Here is a 24,488-nt window from a genome sequence, read left to right on the forward strand (position 1 = left end):
GTGGCCAATACTCCGAGCAGAAGAAGTTCATTGTTTGGGTGACTCAGATTAAAAGAAATGATAGCCACACTCTATTGTTTTGATAATGACACTCCTCACTCTGTTAAACACTTTTTCATAGCTTTTAAGAAATCACAATCATGTTTTTAAAACTTCCGCCAAAATGTAAGGATTTCGGCTGACATATGTCAATTATCTGTGGGGGCCAAAGTTTGAACTTTAATTCTCTGCTTAATCTAGCAATTTGCTGGTAAAGGTCGTTACAATCAAGGACTCAAAGAATGAAGTAATGCCATTATTAACGGAAGAGTGTAGATATCAATTTGCTGGATGAAAGATGATATATGTCACTCCCAACCAATCATCATCAAGTGCTTCCCTTGGTTGTGGGGCCATACCAAATACAGGTCCCACCTTTTGGGCCAACCAAGGAAAAACATGAGGATCTTTTGCCAAGGATATTTAATATATGTCCCACATTCAGCTAAGCACTTTCACCCTATTGAATCAAAGAAGCATGTAAGCAATTAAACAAGTACTTTCTTCATAACAGATGATCAATAGCAAGTTCCTCTTTATTTTGAGCAAAGAAGATATTTACATAGTTTTATATAGAATACTATTTATACTAAGCTGTACTTGAGAAATCTATTAATCTCAAAGAAGACTTAAAACATAGGCAAAAGATCATGGGAAGTAACCCTCCATCACCTAACAAAACAGTAGTTGGTAGGATAACTAACCTTATAAACTGTCATGTGGACTCTCAAAACACAAAATCAAATCCTCCAATGAGATTTCCAAGTAGCACAATTAGACCCACAAAGTCCCAGTACTCTATACACAACCAGTCGTTATAGTTAAGTGTTCAATTGAAAAACGAGTCCTTACCAAAGACCCACTCCCACTGGTCCTGTGTAGATGCCTTGTTACCATCCCCCCATGAGCTCTTCACTTTCTGATTGAGCTTCGCACCTTTGGGCAGCTCATAGAAAGCCCATTCCCCCATAAGCTTCTCTTTGTGATTGGGCTTCGCACCATTGGACGACTGGGCCTCACCAAAGAACCAATCCCACCCGTCCCATGAAGCAGATGCCTTAGGACCATCCCCAGTAGGCTTCTCTTTCCGATTGTGCTTCGCACCTTTGGGCAACTCGGCCTCACCATAGAACCAATCCCACCCGTCCCGTGAAGAAGATGCCTTAGGGCCATCCCCAATGGGCTTCTTCTCTTTCTGATTGCGCTTAGCACCTTTGGACTGCCCACTGTTTAAGGGCTCTTGACGGGTTGATTTCGAGCTCTGGGCTGACTTGGTGGTTGATGATTTGCTCTTAAGAGACATGCTTGATTCCAAGCTCTTTGATGATTTGGTCCGCTCAAGACCTTGATCCGCTGGTATGCTCTTAAGGGATGTGCTTGATGAGGCTAAGGTACTACTCGTCTGGCTTTTTGATAGTGATTTCTTCATTGGCAGACGCCTATCAATTTCCTCTTTCAGAGATTTCACATCCTCACAGATAACAGCTATTTCTCCCCTGCAAAATAAATTATGGGTCATTTCACCATTTGTTTGAAATTCAGGGTAGTTCAATTTTTTTAAGCAATGGGACATTCTTAATTTCTTCTTTTTACAAACCATGACTAGTGTTGAAGTATAAAAGAATAAATAACACCTCCAACAGCTTAAGCTTTTGGAGTAACTGGTTGTTTCACAACTAGAAAACATCTTAAGAACTAATAAATGTTCAAGAGTACATTTTGAAAAAAAAAAAGAATGTAAAAGAGTAACAGAAGTCACGAGGTACATGTGAGTGGGATTCGCTTATAGTTGTAATAATTTTCCTTCCAAGTACAGAAGTTCTAATTAATTTTCTTTTGAAATACAAGAAAATGCTAACAGAATGCTAATGATATTTAATTGATGATTAGACATAAATGTCTTTTTGTCAGATTATTGCAATGCTTTTCATGATTAGGAAATGTATGATTGACCAATTGGCCTGAATGTGGTCTATTGATCACTGTTAGCTTATGCTTGGACTTTGCAACTCAAGAAGCACAGTAACAGATGTAAAACAAATAAAATCGTGAACAACTTACCGCAATGTATAAACGACACGACCACGGTCAATCAAAAACTCCCGTAACTGCAGCACAGTAATAAGAGAATCAGATAGCACCAAGACTTTTGTTCTTGTCTCACCGAACTTGGTTATTTTACCAGGAATTCTATTACACTGAATACTTTTTAACTGTAAACTTTATTACTACCTTGGCGTTTTCCTCTGCTTCTTGCTGGAGTTTCTTTGACCCTTCAACCACATTCTCCATGATGAGTTCTTGCTCAGTTAGAGCTTTGTGTGCAGATTTTTCCTTGTCTAACTTTTCCTGTTCAGCTGCTTCCTTTTCTGCTCTTGCAACTGCAAGACGGGCTTCGAGATCTCTACGCATCTGAAAAGAAACACATGCTATAGTTATAGAAGAGATGCAGTTGGTATCAAGGTTTTAAATATTGGCCACAGGCCGAAATTTAGGCAGAAATCATGTAAAATTTTGGAAAATAATTTCGGTATTTTACAAGATTTCGGTAATTTCGACAATTTGTGTGGAAATCTCGGAAAATTTCGGTGAAATTTCCACCCGCAATTTCGGATTCAGGTACTTTCGGTGTCGGTCCTGGCCGAAATTGGTAAACACGGTTTCCATGTGACTAAAATCGGATTCAGGATCTAGCTCAAAAGGTTCTTGCTATGGGGGATAAAGCCTGTGATATGCATCTTTTATCCCTGAAAAGGTGGGATCCCGATTATCAACAAGGAGCGGAGGTCTTTTGGGTAAATTTTTATGGAATCCCCCTTCATGTGTGGGCAACATCCACTGTTGAAGCTCTGGGAAGGTGCCTTGGATCTGTGCTGGAGATCCGAATGGGGGAAAACAACGGCAAGGGCATGAGCTATGCTTCGGCAAAAATCCATACATCAAAATGGAAATTGTCAATACTCTCTTTAAGACTACGAGTTCTGGATTCTTTTTTTTATGATAGGTTTGGATTATCCATTGCCGATGGAGGAGGCTCAAGGGGAAGGAGTGCTGTTTCGACAGAAACGGCGGTTCCTCGCCAAGAAGATGCTTTGGTGGATCCCACGGAGGGAACGGTCAATCGCACCTCGGCGGATGTTGGGATGGACGACGTTAGTAAACGACAAAAGATCATGTCCTCGAAAGCTCAAACGGGCCAATGTGAAGTGTTTTCGAATTTTAAATTTCAAATTCAAAAAGCTAGCTCAGGAAAGAACAACGAAAAGGTGACAGCTGGGGAAAGGAAAAGATGGCGTGAAAGAAATGGTGCGAATTTGCCAGGGCTCAAAGCCAAAGTCAAATGGGCCATGGGTATCCTAAAAAGAAGTGCGGGTGGATCCAAGTTTAAAAATAGGGTTATCAAAGACAAGAAAGAATCAAAACCGAGAATGGAAGCGCAAAGGGCCTCTTGGAATCCTTCCATAAGGGTGGTGGCATGATTGACGAGCTTGTCGCCATGAATGCTATGGGTGACGATCTCGGTGATGATGTGTGCACCTGAAAGACTTTCATGAAGATCGAAAACAAGGATCGAGCCGGTAAACATAAATAAAAAAGCCTGGGAAAAGGAAAAAAGGGAGCTCAAAGCTTTACGACGCGCGAAAATTAGAGGATACTGTGGGAGGGGAACTCTTCTTCTTAAAAGAAGATCATGATCTGGATGATTCAGGGTTTGAGGACGGAGAGGAAGAAGATGACGGCAAAGGACATCCGCCATAAGTGAAAACCTGACTTTTTAATATGTTTTTAATGGGAGCTGCCGGTGTCCGATGGTGGTCTTTTACATGTTTCAAAATTTAAAGGATGGTGGAAGGATTTGATATAATGGGGAGCCGGTGGTGTTAGTTGGTGGTTCGAGGTGGAAGCCGCCGGAGATCAGATGATGATGTTAGGTGGTTGGCTATCATGCACGGTTAGGGCGCACAATAGCTCTGGGCCTTCGAGTTTGGAAAATCGAATTAGCCAGCTGGATTGTGGTGGAGAAATCGGTGTGATGTGGCAGGTCACGACCTTCACTTGGTGGGCCCCACAAATATGGCTCGTTTTGCTAGATTCGATTCAATTGAGGCTATTGGGTAATTTAAGGGGTAATGGGTTTTTTTGGGCCAAGGAGAATGCTCCTAGGCAATTCATTGTATGTAAATCTGGTGGGACTACTGGTCCCCATTGTACTTTTGTTGCTATGAATATATTTGTAAATTTTCAAAAAAAAAAAATCATGTCAGCTTTTTTAGTAAGTCTATCGAACTGAAATTTTAATCGAGCTGAGATTTGCAACCAGTTCAAACATGAGAACCATAGTCCAGTCTTGTCACTGACAGAATTGATCCCACCTATAAAATGGCAACTACTATGGGCAAGGAACCTAGGGCCAGTACCCCATTGTCACTCCAGTAAATACTATGAATGTATACTTATTGTTCAGAAATAGTTTGTTTGCAGGCTCTGTTTGGTGTAGCATTTGATTAAGCTGGAACCCTGGCTCAAGGAGCAAAATTGTCTCCCTCTTATTTGCTGGTTAACAATAGTTCCATATACTAATAATGCCTAGAAGTTAATACCAAACGTATCTCATTAATTAGTTAATTTGTTGGTAAAACCAAAATCCCTGTTAAGGCTCATACAGAGAGTGACAACCAAGAAGTATTGCTGTTGGAGTTGGATCTTGAGAAAGCCTACGACAAGTTTGAATGGGCAGGTGGAGGAAGTGGGTAAACTGGGGCATTTCTTTGACCCATTTCTCCATCCAAATTAATGAGGATCAATGCAACCATTTTTTTGCTTTCTAAGGGTCTTCGGCAAGGGGAACACACCCCAAACCCCCCCCCCCCCCCTTCTTCTTTCCTCTTTACTCTAAAAGCCAACAACATGATACGTTCCAAGGCTTCGAAATGGGGCAATCTCAAAGGCCTAGAATTTACTCCTAGGTATATTTTCGGTGTCACATTTACAATATGATGCTTATCATGGCAAAAGCCTCGAAAGACCAGCTGTAATTCTAAATATCTTAATTGCTTTTATTGAGACTTCTGGCGGAAAGATTAAAGGAAATAAATCTTTTGTTTGTAGTATAAATTTAAAGGATTGGGAGGTACAAGATGTAGCTAATCATAACAATCAGCTGCCTCTACACAAACATCGTCATCGTTCCTGTTTGGATTTCAAGCAAAACTGTCCCCTCCAATTGGCCATGATCACATGCCCGACACCTTGGAAGACACTAATAAATTGATTTTCATCTTCTCTCTCTCACGAATCCCTTGAACAACTTCCCCTTCATGTCATCATGCATACGTCTAGATTATATTTGTGTAGGGACAGATACTCAAGAAGATTCCAAATTTATATTTCATCTAGCAATTATGTTCTCTAATTGTCTAAGTATGGTTTAGATCTTGCACCAAGGGCCTCTTTATATTCCTTTTGGTTGGACTTTTCATTCTTTGTCAGGTCATTGTCAATGGGATTTATTTGAATTATACTTTGAACTAATTTTTTTTTTTAGTATCTCTTTGATTTATATTGTTGATAGAACCTCCAAGTTAGGACTTCGCCCTTGTGATGGTGTTTCAACTAGCATTTTTTATTTTTTTTTGAAAAATGACGTAATTTTATTGATAGTAAGATAGCAGGTGGGACCAGGAGTCCCATCCTATTACATGATATGATAATAAACCAGACCGGGCATACCTAATCATCCAAGATAACACACCAAGTTAAACAATTACAATTATATGTCTTTTCCTTCCTTACTTCCTATTGGTGATAACCTACCAAATATAGCTCAAACTGCGACCCTCTGCGCCTTGAAACCCTGCCTTAACCCTTAACCCATACCCTATTAAAACAGACAATTAAAAGACCAATTCAATAGAGTAATCTCCCTACTCCAGGAGATGAAGTAGCAAATGAATAGCATCCATGCGAAAGACATAATCTCTAAAGCCAAAACCTTTGAAGTTGTAGTTCCCCTGGATATAGATCGACGGCATTTTCTGTACTATGTAATCATGACAGTCATCCCGCTAAACTCCAAATCTGTAACTATTCTCCCCAAATTTCTGAAATTTACACATCAAACAGATCTACTCGGTAACTTAGAAGAACTCTTCTCAACAGCTATACCAAGGCCCAAGAGCAAATTCTCTTGAGTCAACGAAGGTTCTAACATCCTGAACACACACCAGGTGATTATGAGAAATCTACAATTGAGGGGGAGCTCATTGCTTAAGCCCCCTCCCCAGCCTTCTTTTCACCTCTTTTGCTCTTTCCTTTTTTCTTCCAAATCTCTTGCCGCCATTGCCAGGAACATGTCTTTAGCAGCCCCCAGATCCTCTTCATATCCAATCCCAAAGACATTCCCCATTGTTAACAAATCATCAAATTCTTCCGAGAAAGATCCTCCGCTCTCATTGTCTCCTGAATTATCAGCCATCAGTTTACCCTTACCTTTAGTATCCCCACTAGGCCCTAGATGCTCCCTGGCCAGCTGATCTACTTCTAGTCCTATCGTGTCCCGGGAAACAGTAGGCTCGTCAACCGGGCCATCCCGCATTTTTTCCAGGTCCCTAATTACCACCCTTTTTTCCTCCTCCCAGAGACGCCTATGAGAGCGCCTTTCCCTCTCTAAAATTTTACTGAATATGGGGAGTTCGATGAGGGGTATATGCAATTCCTTGACATTTGTCTTCTCAGAGGAACTTTGGCTGATACCTTTACTCCTACTGGAATCATTCCTTAGTTGGGGTCATCGCCTTTTTAGCGGGCTCAAGGAAACCTCACATAGAGTGGGTGATTCCTTCCTTGCCAGCTTTTCGTTATAACTGTCGTCTTTCAGGACGTCTAAATCTCTAGCCTCAAATGTAAAGTCCGGGACATTCCAAATGTTGCCAAACTGGTTCTCTTCCTTCCCTGTCATAGCTGGCTCAGTAAAGTTGACAAAGTCTCGAAGAATTTGTTGAGAATCGGACACGAGTTTTCTCTTCCTGTAATCCTCTTTCCTAAAAATACCTTTTGAGTTTTCTTTTAAAAACAGAAAGGCCACCTCGAGTGGCTAGCAACCGTGCTTCCGGGTTACTACCTCTACGTGGTATATTACCTTTCCCAATATGTAGACGCTTCTCCTTTGAACTTTTACTCTCCTTATAAAATCTGTTCTTTTTTAAGGCCTTTTTCTCCTTTGCCGACTTCAGTGTACAATTGTCAGCAATATCTTTTCGTAGAGCCTTTCCTTTCTCGCCACGTGCTACATCATTTAATGTTTTCAGCATCGCCCCTTCACCAGGCTGACCCCACTTCGCACTCACAGCAGTGATCCTGCTCTCTGACAATCTAGACGAATTGTTCCCTGCTGAAACACGCGAGAAGTTGGGCAATTCAGAATTCGAAAGGGGCCCACCAACGGCTCCTTGCCACTGTTACAACCCTCGGGATTAGCATTTGCCACCTTTTCAACTAGCATTTCATCACTGCTAATTTGTCCTTGATGAAAGGAAGCGATTTCAGAAATCAATCAACCTACTTTCTACACTAAATCCATTTCATCTCTGCTGCGTATGCTTTCCGTAGATATCATTAAATAATAGAGATCGAAAATCACATGGACCAACATTGATGCAAGGAAAGCAATCAAACTGGCACAGATAGGAAGAGTTCAACTGGAAATAATCAAAATGCATGTAAAGAAGATAAAAGGAGAGACCAAAAATCTCCAAAAACTATTAAAATTTTAAGAAAACATTTGTATAAAAATAAAGGAAAAACAATGGGGGTTCCCCAAGTCCCACATTGTATGAGCAAGGATGACATCATCATGGAGGCCCCATCCCATGCATGGGTTTGGGTGGAGATGGTGGGGGCCATAACATCAAAACATGAGCTGTAAAATGAGGGCCCCCCACCCTACCTATCCATAGGATGTAAAATGGTGCCCCACTGTCCCCTACCATATGAATTGTATGGGCAGAGATGGTGGGCCCCACCCCATCACACCCTGCAGTGTAAAATGGTGGGCTCCACACTACTAAAATATGATGTGGAAAGGGAACATCCCACCCATGCTATGCACAGGTATAAAATGGTAGGCCCAACCACATCAAAACGGCGGGCTCCATACCATAAAAATATGTGTTGGGTTTGCATAAGTATAAAAGGTGGGCGAGCGTGTTTGACCTTCTCTCCACCGCTGAGAGAGATGGTAACTCAGATCAGCGGCAAAACCTATTTTTAGAAAAGTTCGGAGATCAAAGTGAATATCACATTTTCTCATGCTCGGCAAATGTGGGGGGACTGGATTTGCACCGATTGTGGATACTTAAATCTTCGATGGCGGAACAAATGTCAATTATGTAAGTTTGGAACAATCAAAGATAAAATTTGGCGCCCTCGAGAATTTGGAGATCTTCCTTCAAAGGAAAGTTTGGAGATTTCTTGGCCTGACTCAGGGAATATATTATCCACAACCTAATCGATGGTATCCCAACCCTATCCATCTCTGGCACGGAGGTGGCGGATCGCACCCTTCTTTTAAAGACTTGTTTGGTTGGTAGACCAAAATGGAAGAATTGGAGCTTAACAGATATTTGGATCCGAGCTAAATATCAATGGCAAATCCCATCCCTTCCTAGGCCTGGTACCCTTGGCCCTAATATGATCTTATTTATGTTCACCACCCAAGAAATGGCTTCCAAGGTCTTGAAGATGGAAGCCAAGGCTTGTGGAAATTTCCTCTCCTCCCTTTCTTAGTGGAGTCCGATTATGAAGCAGGAGGAAAGGGTGGACTGGATCAACTTTTCTGGGATCCCTCTCCACGTTTGGACAACCTCTACGGTTGAGGCCTTGGGTAATCTATTTGGAAAAATTCTAAAAGTGAAATTGGAAGGAATGACTCACGCATTGGCTCTAATCCTAACATCGGATATGGATGGAAATAAACCCTTTGTCCACATTCGGGTTCATGGAGTCATTTTCAGAATAGATATTGACTATCAGGTTTCCGAGACTCTGTCGGGTAATCCAACAAGTAGGGTTTCCTCTCCCAGGACTGTTCCGTTGGCACCGCGCCCCGTCGTAAAGCCTAACGATCCTCGACATACCCGGGGCAAGGATGAACAAACTATCTTGAAACCAGTTAATAGGGCTGAGTTAGAACGGCCAGAAGTTTCAGTACCGGTTCCAACTCAGTCGAATCACCCTGATGGACCGGGTCCAACTCAGTCGAATCACCCTAATGGACCGGGTCCAAGTGAGTCTCAGGGTTGGAATTTCAAAATTCAAAATCAAAGGCTCAAGACCCGAGATGATGAGAAATCCTGGGGAAATCACAAGGATGCTGCCCTAGATATGAAAGGTCAAGAGAGGGGCCGTCAGGGTCAGCTGGCCAAAAAGTTTCGAAATTCAAACTTGAAAGGAAAACAAATGGTAAGGAACCTCCTAACCAATTTTTTTGGTCAGAAGTATAGCTCTCGGCTCTCATTTCCAAAATATGGCCTGCATAGGTCGTGTCAGATGATACACCAATTGATCGGACGTCAAATCTAGAGAAGAGTTTGTTCTTCCCTTCTCTAGTTTTAGATTTTTGGACATAAGACAAATCCTAGGAAGAAATGGGTTCTATCTTGAATAACAAAAGATTACAATAGATACGATCTCTAGGGAAGAGTGCGTGAGGAAAGGAACAATTACTTCCTTGGTTTTTGGTACAGATGGCTCTTCTACTGCCTCTTTAATTGAAGGTGGTGACCTCGTTCCTATAACCATCTATTTCGACGTTAAGTGAGTATCTCAATATTTGCTTGTTTTATACTTATATAATGGGTAACGGTCTGTTAGTATTCCTCAGAAAGGTTAGTAAAAACTTTATTTAGTGTTTTGGAGGATGGCTTCTTCTTCTTCTTCTTTAGATACTCGATCTTATAAGAGATTACGGAGAGATTTTCCCGATTGTTCGGGATGGTTTCAGCATCGCCGGTGGGCTCGTAACCTAAATACAATCCTGCAAAAGCCTCGGTGGAAGCCCCCACCGTCCCTGAAATAGTTAAAGGAATCATCAAACAGCAATGGAAGCAATTTCAAGAGGATTACAGGCTTATTGCGGAAGAATTTTTCCCTCTAACAGGTACTTATAATGTAAAGGACATATGTATACCGGTTTATAAACTTTATTTTTCCCGAGGATGTATGGAGTATGCGAACAACTTGAGAAGGCTAGAATGGGAGGCGAAGCAAATCCTTTGCATTTGCAAGATATCAGAACTGATAGCAATCCGGATGAATCCAGTGGTAGAGGTTCCTTACCCGCAATTCGCCCCAGACTTCTTCTCTAAAGATATGGAATTGGACTTAGATATTGGGATCCTATTGATGGAGTTGAGCATCTGAAAGTTTCGAGCTAGAGTTAGTTTTGGTGTTTTGTTTAAGGTCTTTGATAGACAGCTTTTTGGGGATTTGGAAATTAGCTTCTGATTGGATGGAGAAAATTTAAAGATGGCAAGGAAGTAGAATGAGACCTTTCGGGTAATAGTTTATATGGAAGAATCTTTTTTGGGGAATTTTAGTTTTGGTTTTTTGGAAAAAGAATGCGAATTTTGGGACGATCTGGATGGTGGTTGAAGTATAGTATATATATAAATCTAGGTTTCTATACTGCCAAAATGGCAATGAAAATACTTGGGTGAAATAGTAGGTGCAGCTGGGCTATATAATGTCAATTTCAGGTGAGATACATGTAAGAAGTAGACCCTCCAAAGCTTGTGAGACCATGATTTTTCGCTTTTGGAGGCACTGTAGCCTGAAAACTCTCTTTTAAAGGAGTAAGAAGCTGATGATATGGATTCTTGGGGGTTGGATTTTCGAGAAAAATCGATGATAGAGAATAGGAGAGGCAATAATAGTACATGATAGATATCTGGGTGCTCTTGGGGAAGAATATATGTTGGTTAATCTGTAGAGTAAGATATGCTCTATGAATGTGTAGGTTTCAATAGTCTATATCATTGGTTCTTGGTGATTCAGGGTATGCCCTGTATTGTCTTTTCTGATGCTATGTAATGATACTTGGGACTCCTGGTCCCTAATGTAACTTTCATGGTATCAATGAATATATGTCAATTTTCTAGAGAGAGAGAGAGATTTTGTAGAAACTACCACATCAAAACACTGGGCTCCATACCATAAAAACCTAATTAATAGCAGAAAATTGAATTTCTTGGGGAAAAGTTGAAAAAAAAAACTGGAAAAAAGACGAATGACAATGGAAAGACACATAGTTAGTATAAATTTTAGATTATTTTGTAAGATCCTCACAGAACCAAATCCTAAATAATTATGATGTATCCATCACAAATAGGAGGCAAGAAAGAAAATACAAATTTGTTCCAGCAATCGTAATAGCAGCTGGAGTGAAGTCAAGAATTTTCATGTTCAAGTAGAAAAGATATGAACTCCTACCAAACCAACCAACATATTCGCATGATCCCCTCAACAAATTGCTTCTAATATAGGCTCTTACACTATGATGCAAAAGGAACATTCATGAGAAGAATAGAAAATTGGTTCAGAAATCACAATTGCAGCTGGAGTGAAGTTACAAATTTTCATGTCCCAGTAGAAAAGTTACTAAATAGTACCGAATCACTTGACACATTCCCATCATTCCTGCAACAAATTGGTGATAAACTTATAATATAGTCTCTTGGCAGCATGATGCTAAAAGAACAAACATATGACAACTAAAGCAGTACCAAAAATCTAATAAGAATGATAGTGAAACCAGCAGAATGATTAGCCAAATGTCAAAGCTTAGCACCTCATCAATGATTGACAGAGACGTATCTCTTGCATCTGACAAATTGAGCAGACGGGACTGAAGCTCTCGAGCTTCAGTTGCTAGAATGGCCCTCTCTCCATAAACTTCTCCAGCGTGCTGCCAAGTCAAGTAAGAAACTCAGAATTTTTTTTATTTTTTTATTTTTGGAATCAGTAAGAAACTCAGATTTTCTTCTCAATAATCAATATAATCAAAGAGAAGACAAGTATTCTACCATGTTATTGGCTTCCTTCGCATGTTGCAGCATCTGTTTAAGGTCCTCCACCTTGATAAGGATATCTAGACCACCCTCAGAGGCTTGCTTTTTGGCTTGTTCAGCTGCTTCTTCCTGAAGCACCACTTCTTCCACCATACTGGTTACTGATTCCATGGCTAATGACAAGGTTTTCTGCAACATTGTGGAAAACGTTTTAGAAACTTCATGATTTGCAACATTGTTATGCGTAAAAATAGCATAGATCTTCAAATAGATCGGAAAATCCATCCCACATCAAACTTAAATAATGTAACTGAAATATCTCAACTTTTACGAAAGACGCATGGACGGACGCACACAAAAATAAAAAATAAAAAAGAAGAAGAAGAAAGAGATCAAGAACAATAAAAACGAAAAATGAAAACAGCTAAATTACATATCATCAAAAGTGCAATAAAACTATAAAAAGACTAAGGAACAATAATATATGGAATTAATTACATGAGGCATGTAAAACTTCCAAGTCATTTTGTATTTAATGCTTTATGACCTTTACGTTGCCAAGCACCTCTTTGCACTTCAAAAGTGTTATTTTTAGGGATTTAAGCCTGAAAAAAAAATCTCAATATTGATGTATCCAAGAAGCAATCTGTGCAGGGATAAAAGGGAGCAGCAAGAAGAGAGAGAGAGAAAAAAGAGCACAAATAAGCTCAGCTAATGCCATCATCATGACTCAGCATGGAGCAGCAACAGGAGACAAAAAAAGGTAAAACTGAGCTCAATTGATGCCATCATCATGAGTTATGCAGCTGTCCAACCTGGTCTCTTGGTCTTGAAACTTGAAAAGGATATTTTTTTTTTTGAAGATAACAATTTTCATTCCAATAATCTCAAGAGTACAACCGAGGGGACAAGCTATCCCCAAAATGGTCAGACTCTAAGGTTACAAGCAAAATACATTATAGATGCCCATTCCGGGTGATACAGCTAAGTAAAAGGAAACTCCAGTTCACACAAGCAAAGAGGTCTAAACGTCACCAAAAGCATCGAATGCTCCCAGGAAATCAACTATCCGACACCGACTTGGGAAAGGCAATGGATAACCCCCTCACCACACCATCCTTTGCCAAAACATCGGCTTTCTCATCGGGAGATCTTCTACCGTGATGTATTTGGGGGCGAAAAAGCCACAACAGATCCCTTATCTCTGCAATAGTACTATCAAGCCTCCAAAGGCCCCTACTCTTATTTGACACTCAAGCCAACGCATTCATCGAGTCTCCTCCGAGGATTAGAGGGCCTAAGTTGTGCTTCTCATAACACCTTAGGCCACAAAGCAATGCTCTAGCTTCGGTTTCATTCACAACAGCAAAGCCCACCGACCTCGAGAAAGACATCAATACAGCGCCTGAAGAATCTCGAAACAAACCACCTACACTGGCGCTGCGCAGATTCTCAATCGAGCTCTCATCAAAGTTCAGCTTGAAAAGGATACTCATTTTTATTTAATAATGTTACCTTTTTGGGAAAATTGTTAAAAAAATGCAAACATTTGCTTAAATTGTCAATCAAGGGTAGAGTTGTTAAAATTGTAAAAGAGGGGTTGTCAGGTCCTTTTAGAGTGCTTTTGGGACAAGAATACCCTCCTTGCTTTTCCCTCCACCTTTTAGCTCTAATCCCCATGCACTTTTCACCTTTTACCTTCTTCTTCCCCAAGGCCCAAGCCCTCCAAACGTGAGAAACTCCATTGAAGGACTTTTCACCTACCCAAGCTAAAACCTAGATTAAGTACATTTACAGGATTGTAAAATCCAAGTTTTATCTTATAGAGTCCAGGTTTTATCTTATAAAATCTGAGTTTTTATATGGTGTAACTGTGTAAGCCCTTATAGTACCATATTTTTCACTAAGTACTGTACAGACAACATTGTAGGATGATCAAAACCGTCCATGTGATGGGCCATAACGTAAATAGGCTGTGTCCAAAATATCATTTCTGTAGGATGATCCCAACCCTCTGATCTATAGAGGAACTGCATAATATGGAAACCTATGTAGATCAGAGGGCTAGGATCATCCTACAGAAATGATTTTTGGGCGACAACCTATTTACGTTGAGTTCCATCACATGGATGGTTTGGATCATCCTATGATGTTGTCCGTACAATACTTTGTGAAAAATACGGTACTATAAGGGCTTACACCATATAAAAACTCATAAAATCTAGGTTTTAGCCTATTAAATCTACGATTTTACATGTGTATCCACACACTCTCTCCTCTTTCTTTCTATAGAAGAGGGAGAGGCATGAATGCCCACTTATACATGGACAATACTTTCTCATCGCATCATGTACACTTTATTTGTATACATGTGAGAAATAATATTTCCTCTCGCTTATGATAATGAGCGAGAGGAAATATTATAACAGCCTATAACATCTCAATAGTCAAATGCAAGTTACGGCATGAGTGCCATTATCAGATCAAGGAAGGGTACATGTCATTTCATTATAATGTATATAAATATGCAGAGTATACTTTATTGAGAGAGAGACCGAAAGTCAAGTATCTAGAGAATACATATACATTCATACACACACAGGCAGCTGATTTCTACACCACCATGGTTTGATAATTGCACTACATAGCAGCATGAGTACTATTGTAAAAGCTGTTCAAATCTAAATAAAAGTCTAAAACAATTGAAACCACTATTTATACACTTGGAACCATAATTTACACTCTTGGAACCACTATTTAATCAATTGAAACCACTAAATTGTGGTTCCAACGTCTACATAATGGTTCCGATTGTATACATACTGATTATGAGTACCTAAACCACTATTAATACACTTATGATCACTTTTGGAACCACTGAAATACTATTACAATGTATGAACCTCTATTTACACTCTTGGAACCACTATTTAATCAATCAAAACCACTAAATTGTGGTTCTGAGGTCTACATAATGGTTCCGATTGTATACATACTGATTATGAGTACCTAAACCATTATTAATACACTTATGATCACTTTTGGAACCAATGGAATACTATTACAACCCCTGTTTACACACTTGGAACCACAATTTAATCAATCGAAACCACTAAATTGTGGTTCCGAGGTCTACATAATGGTTCTGATTGTATACATACTAATTATGAGTACCTAAACCACTATTAATACACTTATGATCACTTTTGGAACCAATAAAATACTATTACAATGTATGAATCTCTATTTTCATTGTTGGAACCATAATTTACACTCTTGGAACCACTATTTAATCAATCGAAACCACTAAATTGTGGTTCCGAGGTCTTCATACCACTATGGGAACCAATAAAATACTATTACAACCCCTATTTACACACTTAGAACCATTATTTAATCAATCGAAACCACTAAATTGTGGTTCCGAGGTCTACATAATGGTTCCGATTGTATACATACTGATTATGAGTACCTAAACCACTATTAATACACTCATGATCACTTTTACAATGTATGAACCCCTATTTACACTCTTAGAACCATAATTTACACTCTTGGAACCACTATTTGATCAATCAAAACCACTAAATTGTGGTTCTGAGGTCTACATAATGGTTCCAACTGTATAAATGGGTTGTTCTGAGTGTCTAAATAGAGTACTCTATCTTTGATAATGTTTACAATCATTTAGAACCATTGAACCATTGAGAGTGAGAGAGAGGTGTCAAAACATACATGTAACCAAACAAAGACACCACTCTCAATAGGATGAAAATAAACCAAATCACAAAAAACATAAAATCATGAAAATAACATATAAAAGCTAAGCAAGTAGAGGAGAATAGACCTACAGGATGACCCAAAGCAAACTAAAGAGAACCAATGGAGTTTTTTTTTTTTTTTCAAATGGCAATGGCAATGGAGTTGACCCAAAGCAAACTAAAGAGAACCAATGGAGTTTTTTTTTTTTTCAAATGGCAATGGCAATGGAGTTTCTAACGTATGGATTGGCAAGCTTCAATGGAGTTTCATGGGGTTTCTCACATTTGGGATGGCTTGGGGAAGAAGAAGGTAAAAGGTGGAGGGAAAAGGTGAAAAGGGTAGGTGAAAGTGCATGGGGATTAGAGCTAAAAGGTGGAGGGAAAAGGAAGGAGGGTATTCGAGCTCTCTAAAAGTACCTGACAACCCCTCTTTTACAAATTTTCAAAAGCTACCCTTGATTGACAATTTCAGCAAATGTTTGCATTTTTTTAACAATTTTCCCTGTCTTTTTTTTTTTAAAGAATTTTAGAAGCACAAATATTCAAATTTAGTGAGCTTCGGATTTCTTAATCTACATGTTGATGAAATTGGGCATCTACATGTGCTAGGATTTGATTAAGCAAGCTGTTTGGGACTAGGGAAGAAGTCTTAAATTAGTAGCTTGTGTTCTACGTGGTCTGCTAGTTATTTTATCCATCATTGTATGTGTGTGAGTGTGTATGTGATAGTAAGTGGAATGATCAAGACCCATAAGGTGATCAAGACTTCATAGAACCACAACAAAACACCAAACTGAAAATAAACCCCAAAAAGTAGGATTCATGGATTCAGTAATTTTTATTAAGTAAAATAAAAACTTAAAATTTAAACATATATAAATACATGAAAAGAGGCGTTAGGGTTTTTATTAAGAAGGTCGAAGAGGAAGGGAGGGAAAGGATCGATGTTCGAGGGTGGAGGGTTGAGGCGTTAGGATTTTTATTTAGAGAGAACATGTTGTGCTCCTATAAAAAAAGTTAAGAAAACGAGTTTAGAAAGATTTAAATGGGGAAAAAAGCGTTCAGAGGAAAAATATACAGGATTTGCACTCGAAACAAGATAACGATGTGTTGGATTCGGCATAGGAGGCAAAGAATCCATGCAAGAGAACTTATCAGCCTTTCTGTTTCCTTCGCGACAATCTTTTTTTTTTTTTGAACCAGTGGTGTATTAAATAAAAGAGGTCACAAACATTGGAAAAACATTAAGTATAGTGATATATAGTTCTAAAACAAAATTGGAATAATTATTAAATGTGTTTTCTTATAATAAAATAACATATTTTAATGAAAATAGAAAAATAGTAAAAAAACAAAAAATATCAATAGTATACATAGTTTTAAATTTCTACCAAAACCAACACCAAACAACCAATTTTTTTTGTTTCTATCCCCATCAAAATGCATACCAAAATCGAAGCACATTCGAAACCAAAACCCTAAGTGCTTTAGTGGTATACTATAGTAGTTCAAATCATTTGAACTATCACATACACCATAGATCTATTCTTTTTTGTTTTTTTTTTGAAAGGTAGTCTTCCTTGACACTGACTGACACCATAGATGGATTAAACCATAAAACATGCACAAATGTCAGCATAGAAGTATCTAGCATGTTAGAAACCAAATGATACCTCTGATATAAGGAGTTCCAAAATTGGTCAAAAGAGGCTTCAGAAAAGGTGTCAATGTGAAAAAAAAGGTGGAAGTGTGTGGTTTTAGAAACCCCATTTTCACCCCCTTCCGCATTTGGAAAGACGGCTAGCAAGTCGTATCACATATCATAACATATCAAAGTAATATGGCTGATACAGTAGTGTACCTGGTAATACATTGGGTGTTGTGATGATCCAATATTCATCAAAATGATAGGTATCGTATCAACTAACACTTTAAACCATGCATACAACTAGAGGTGAATCATGTAGAAATCAAGTTCTTGAAAATGAACCAATTAACATTGATGATATGATGATTCTGGATACCGTTGATGTGGGTATAGGTGTGAGTATGCTCCTTCGATACACTAAAATGATCCATAGCATAATTAACAGTGAAAATATCCTGATATTGATCCTTGTCCTTATCTCCATTAACCTCTTATTACAGAGACACAAAACAAATAATACTATGAGAAAGCTCAAGAGGCCACGTGACTAGATGTCTTGCTTCATGTGATATAAAATTATTTTTCTTGTTGTTCCCATATTTTTCCTTTTCATATGGTTTCCATTTCTTACTTACCTCAATTTTCCAGAGTAGTTCTTATTCGTGCCCATTTCTCTTGAAACCTGAACAATAGCATCACTGAATTGTTTTGAATTCAGACTTTCCAAGGCAAATTTTGAATCCAGACTTCGTAAAACAAACTATCCATGGTGATGCTTTGACAATCAATACAACCAAGACAACCACATGCCTTTATCAAGGTGAATAATATATCATTACCTTCTTCCATTGGGAGACGATTTTGAGAAATAAAAATTAACAAAAGTGAGGCTTTTACAATGTAAATTTTTCAAGACTTTGTAACAGTGCGGATTGTTTACAAACCATGCTAGCATCGCACAAATATAATCATAGTGCACAGAATAAAATAACGAAAGTGGTGTGGAAGGATGATGTGTTGATGCAGGAGCAAAAATAGACTCGAGTAGGAAGGGAAGTACAATACTGTGTTTCATGCAACTAAGTTCTAAAACTGTATGACAATCAAGTTGCAGAAGTGATAACAATGTGATTGGCAAGTAAAAAAGACTTACAAATCACCCTAGTAGCATACCAATTAAATTTGGCTAGAACAAATACAAGAAATGTTGAATAAAGATTTCCAAAAGTATAAAAAGCCAATCATCACAGACCTTGTTATTTTTAGCATCTTCAATGAACTCTTCAAGAAAATCGGTGCTAGTAATTTGTCCAGATCTGGTAGCTATGGTTGTAGGGAATGATGCGTCATCAACACCAGTCAATTCAGAGTCAAAAGTCACCCGTTCACTACCATTCTCCGGTGAACTTCTTGATCCAAGTTCCTCGCATTCAACAAGAGAAGCGCTGACACCGATTTCAGCCACAACTAAACGATCAATAGATTCTACGCTTTCATCATAAAAAGGTGACTGAAAATGCTGAAAATTAGTTGGAAAATGTCCCTCTTTAGGTGAATTGATATCTGAACATGAGTGGCTACAGACATCAGTTATAAGAGCTGATTTTGAGTTATAGACTGATAGTCCATGTGACTCTTGGATATTGGCATGCGAAGTATCACTACATAAATCACTGATAACAGTATCTTCATGTGTCATCGAGCTCGGTGCGGCATGTGAACCAACTACTAGTTCATCGAAGAATGTTGAGTTTATACATGAAGTGTCATTTTTGTGATTAATGCCACCAGCATCTTCACATGCTATGGATCTTGTTTTTGAATATGGGCCCGCATTTGCTTCTACCGCTTCCTCTGAATATTTCAACAAAAAGCTTTGCCCCTTAAGTTCAGCTACTCATTCAAAAACCCAACACTGATCAGCCACAAATCATTCAAACTAAAGCATGAGATATAAAGATAAGAAAGAGAAGAACATGGGTATAAAAAAGAAAAAAAAGATTCTCAACAAAATGCACGAGTACAAATTTGGACAAACAGTATCACGCTTCAGAGGTCAAGAGAAATGCACAAAAATATATCCACTTGGTTCAAGATACAATTGATTACCTCCAACTAATGAATGCATGGGTTCTTGATTATCAGAAACAGTGTGTTTTGCGTCCTGTGGAGTACACATAGTTGGGAGAATCTCAAAAAGAATAAATTCCACCGCTGCATTCACATCTTTAGAATGTTCAATAGCAACAGCCCTTAGTACACGAACATCAACCTGTTCCAGAATAAGGAGGCAATGGCTGCTTGAACTGAATTTGATAGGGACTACAAACAGAAATAAGATACAAAGAACTGCACATGGCTGGCAACAGAATTCTTTTACTTTTTATAGTGTTCATGAAAAAAATGGGATAACCTAGATTGAAAAAAAAAAATTAATATTGAAATAAAAATGCAGAAGACATTATGCTGTAACTATTCAGTGCATGCAGAGGTAACCTGCCTATCAGTTTCGAATTTATTTTTCTTTTGTTTTCCTTTTTGAAAAGGACAGGCCCTTTTTTTCTTTTTCTTTTTAACTTTTTTAACAGAACAAATCTACCAGTTTTAGTAATACTAAAACTGAGGTCTGTTTTCAGGGAAGCTACAAGGGAGCCCTGTAACTAGCCCAGCTATTTTAAGTTCTTAAAACGCTGAGTAGGCCACTAAAATCAATCCATATAACAAGAGGCAAATACTTTATTTTATTCTTTAATACACTTTTTCGGATAAATATTATATAGTCCCGAGATAAACCCAGAACAGAAATAACACGTAGCTGGATTTCTACTTATGGCCCTTCATGTCATAGGAAAGGATTATATACAACAGATGCATCATGTGAATGCATTACATACAACAGATGTATTGCCTTAACTAAAGGAATGAAACATCCAATACAATTCAACTCATATATAAGAACAGCAACACAAATGGACCCCAGACACACATTTTTAATGACAACCTTAGCACATACAGTCCATAGAATGAATGCCAAGGATACAAAACAAAAGTCTAGAGGATAGAAAGCCAAAACCCAAGCCATGGATTCTTAAGCATGGCTTGTAACATGCTGCCCGATGAACTTCCCAAAAAATTTGAATACAGCATTCAAAAAGTATTCAGAAGTTCAAAAAGGGCTGCATGTTGTTACTATTTTTAGTTCCATATGCCACACCTAAACTGTGGCGAGTTGAGACACATTATACTCAGTAAAATCATTTGGTGGGAAACCCCTTGAAACCTTTCAGAGATTTGGAAAGCTCCAAAGGTTAGAAGACTGTGGCCAATTGGTTAACGCAAAAATTCCTTAAAACATTGTTATGCGATGGAAATCCACTTGAGGCTAACTTTTGATGATTTGAGTACTGTAAATCTGAGTACAGAAGGTATTGGAGATATAATTATAGGAGTCTTTATATGGTGCCCGAGCGTGAAGTCCAGTGTACGCAGCACATCCCTTGATATTTGATCCAACAGCAGCCCACTTTTTAAGAGGCTGCTATTGGATCAAATATCAAGGGCTGTACTTTTACCGTACTGCCTACACTGGACTTCACAGCCTTGTACCATATAATTTCTCTAGTTATAGACCGTGGAGGAGTTCTTCCAAAAAACAAGATCATGGGCATGTGATTATATTGGTTTTCTATAACCCTGTTGGTTATGGGGACTCTAGCAAAGCTGAAATGATATAGCTTTAGGACAAGGAATTAAGGAGCTGCTTCAATTTTTTTTGGGCCTATAATAGTTGATGGTGACTCACTCACTGTCATTAGATGGATGAAATCAAGTGCAAATTATCCTTAGCACCTAATAAATGAAATTGAGGAAGATTTAGACCAATTATCTAATCTAATCACCATGTGGCATTTACTCATATTGCAAGATATGCTAATATAGAGGCAGACTCGCGCAGAGTGGTGTCAATCGCCAATTTTTAGTTGCCTCTGATCAATTTCCAATATTGTCGGATTTCCATTGTATTCATTTTCTTGTTTTGCTAACGAAACTAACCATTTATCATACCAGATGCTAACTATAAATATTATACATAAAAATAAAAGAACGACAAAGGAAACCTTAAAAAGACAAATAAAATCTAAAATATGCAGCCTCTTTCGAATACAACTCTTTGACGTAGACAATAAGACCACAAGTTTTTGAAAAGAAACATGCACATTCAAAAAAAAGAAAAATGCAGTGACAAATTATATGAAGTTCATGAAACAAAAACATGTACCTGTGGAAAAACTTCCTGTAGAGAACGGAAGACCAAATTGAATCCCATCTTACTTAACTGCTACTAGTCTGCAGTAAGAGAAAAAGTATCATTGATAAAAACCATAAATTTCTCACCAACACCAAAGCTAAAATCATAAAATGAATAACCAGAGATTCTAGAAGTTTCAAAACCTTAGTCATCTTAGACATCATTGAAAAAACTGCTAAAATAATTAAAATTGGTAAAATCAAAAAATGAATAACCAGAAATTCTAGGATGACTAAGATTTTGATACTTCTATGCCAAGTCTTCCTAGACAACATTGAAAAAAAAAAAAAACTGCTAAAATAACTATGAAAAATGGTAAAAAAAAAAAAAAAAAAGAAGTTCCATTTAGATAGAATCTTTTATGCCAAGCCAATACCCCAAGATTCCATATTTAATATTGAAAAAAAAACCCAAGTCTTCCTAGACAACATTGAAAAAAAAAAATTGCTAAAATAATTATGAAAAATGGTAAAAAAAAAAAAAAGAGTTCCATTTAGATGGAATCTTTTATGCCAAGCCAATACCCCAAGATTCCATATTTAATATTGAAAAAAAAAACCCAAGTCAAAACCCAAGTCTTCCTAGACAATATTGAAAAAAAAAAACTGCTAAAATAATTATAATTGCTAAAATAATTATGAACAAATGGTAAAAAAAAAAAAAAAAAGTTCCATTTAGATGGAATCTTTTATGCCAAGCCAATACCCCAAGATTCCATATTTAATATTGAAAAAAAAAAAAACCAAGTCAAAGCCCAAGTCTTCCTAAACAACATTGAAAAAAAAAAACTGCCAAAATAATTATAATTGCTAAAATAATTATGAACAAATGGTAAAAAAAAAAAAAAAATTCCATTTAGATGGAATCTTTTATGCCAAGCCAATACCCCAAGATTCCATATTTAATATAGTTCAAAAATCTTCAAATAAGTAAAAAAGAAATGGCTAGTAAAAAAGAAATTAATACTGAATAAAATATATAAATATTTCATGGACAATAAAAAACATCACATAAACAAATGACTTATTGTGCTCCAAACAGGCTCTTAAATATCAACATATAATTATATTCTCTTTTGAACGGAAAAAAATATATATCACCTAACAAGACACAAAATAAAACTTTATTACGACTATAGAATAGAGAGTCTCATTCATCACAAATGGAATATGAGATCTGTAAACATTTAAAAAAAAAGAAAGAAAAATTTAGAGAAGTTAGTAAAAAATCCAACTATAATGATTCGAATAAGCGTCACAATTCAAGTTCAGAGAAGAGAAAATTCATAAAAAAGAAGGTAAGAAAAATCGGATCAATTTCGGAGAAAGTCAAGAAAGAGTACAATGTTAAATAAAGAACGGATAAAATTGAAAAGTTGGAATCTCAGTCAATAGAACACGGAAAATGCAATGGAAACATGAAAAGGAAAAGAATTCAAGCAAAAAAGAAGGAAAAAACTACGTGATCGAGGCTGGGAAAGAGCAGAAATTCGAGCCTAGGGCTTCTATCGAGGGGAAAAAAAGATAAGGTACAAATGAGGAAAAAGAAATACCACAGAGAGAGAGAGAGAGAGAGAGAGAGAGAGAGAGAGAGAGCGAGGGGGTGTTGTTTGAGGAGGGATTGGGAAATAATTTACAGAAATGAGCCTTCGTGGCTACGAAAGCGAAAATTCGCTTTCCGGGAAAAGGAGGGGGTTTAAGGGAAGTGATATATTTGACATTCTGTTTTTACTTGGGACAGCCCACTCTAGTGTATTTATCACTTGTCCTTTACAGTAGTGAGCTGTCCCAAGTAAAAAAGAAAGGTGAATGTACATTTCCCTTAATTAATGATTCAGTAACCGATTTGGGGACGTGAAGGCGAACAAATGGACTCTTTTTGGCTTTTTCAGCTCGGGTTGAGGACAACCCGAACCCAACCTGAGGAACCATTTTACTCAACCCGAGCCCGAGTTGCAACCCCGACCTGAGTTTTTAAGCTTACTAAAAACTTTAAAAAAATGATAAAAAAATGGCGGGTTTCACAGTGGTGGGGTTGCCCAAGCCCTCAACCCAAACCAGACTCAAACTCAACCCGGGTTAGGGAAACCCAACCCAGACCCGACCCGAAAGACACCCAACTCAACCTGACTTTTTTCCCGGTTGAACCATCCCAAGTTGCCCCTTACTTTTTCCTTAAAAAGATGGCAAAACTACCCTCCCAGGCCATGTGGCATGTGGGTATTAGTTAGGCTCCACTCTTGGTTCCACTCTGGGTCCCCAGCAGCACTCTTTTTTTTTATTTGAAGCTACTAAACCCCCTATATCAAGACATATCTTCAACAGTCCCCAAAATTCTCATAACTAGTTAATTACCCAAGGTAGAGCTTTGTGCCTTAAGTAGCTTTTACTTTCTTCTTTTACCCATTTTACCCTTCATTATACTGCCATAAGAAATTTAGAATCCCTAAAATCTCTCGATAACTAAAGCCAACATTAACTCCTTTGAAAATTCTCTCTCTTAAATGAAGGCAACATCTCTCTCTCTAATGAGATTTTATACGGTGTAAGCCCGTGTAGTTCATTATTTTTAAAAAAGTACTGTACGGGCCACTCCAGAAGATGATCCAAACCCTCCATTTGACTGGACACAACATGAAAGTACTTTACAGTCCTCATCATAGGATG

At 38.0% G+C, this 24,488-nt stretch overlaps 1 protein-coding gene across 2 annotated transcripts; it reads right to left on the reverse strand.

Annotated features, from left to right (window-relative positions):
- Positions 1-559: 559 nt before the first annotated feature.
- On the reverse strand, positions 560-23,437 carry LOC143853528 (uncharacterized). 2 transcript variants are annotated; one of them, XM_077363330.1, is made up of 9 exons: positions 23,284-23,437; positions 21,793-21,860; positions 19,623-19,785; positions 18,766-19,367; positions 12,120-12,293; positions 11,885-12,001; positions 2,272-2,451; positions 2,101-2,147; positions 560-1,535 (listed from the first exon to the last, which is right to left on the reverse strand). In XM_077363330.1, exons 2-9 carry the CDS (start codon positions 21,838-21,840, stop codon positions 869-871), a joined length of 1,998 nt encoding a protein of 665 aa, XP_077219445.1. In that variant the 5' UTR covers positions 21,841-21,860; positions 23,284-23,437; the 3' UTR covers positions 560-868. The 2 variants fall into 2 exon arrangements, with proteins under 2 accessions (XP_077219445.1, XP_077219444.1); XM_077363329.1 differs by having other exon boundaries at positions 18,766-19,406.
- Positions 23,438-24,488: the final 1,051 nt, after the last annotated feature.

This window comes from Tasmannia lanceolata, unplaced genomic scaffold (assembly GCF_043159265.1).
Source record: "Tasmannia lanceolata isolate RefF3 unplaced genomic scaffold, GAP_Taslan_0.1 ptg000019l, whole genome shotgun sequence".
Classification (NCBI taxonomy): Eukaryota; Viridiplantae; Streptophyta; class Magnoliopsida; order Canellales; family Winteraceae; genus Tasmannia; species Tasmannia lanceolata.

Coding starts and splice junctions, on each gene's coding strand:
- LOC143853528 (XM_077363329.1), bottom strand. CDS start 21,840: ATGGGATTCAATTTGGTCTTCCGTTCTCTACAGGAAGTTTTTCCACAG. Junction 19,407..19,622: donor CATGCATTCATTAGTTGGAG/GTAATCAATTGT, acceptor TTGAATGAGTAG/CTGAACTTAAGGGGCAAAGC. Junction 12,294..18,765: donor AAGATGCTAAAAATAACAAG/GTCTGTGATGAT, acceptor ACAATGTTGCAG/AAAACCTTGTCATTAGCCAT.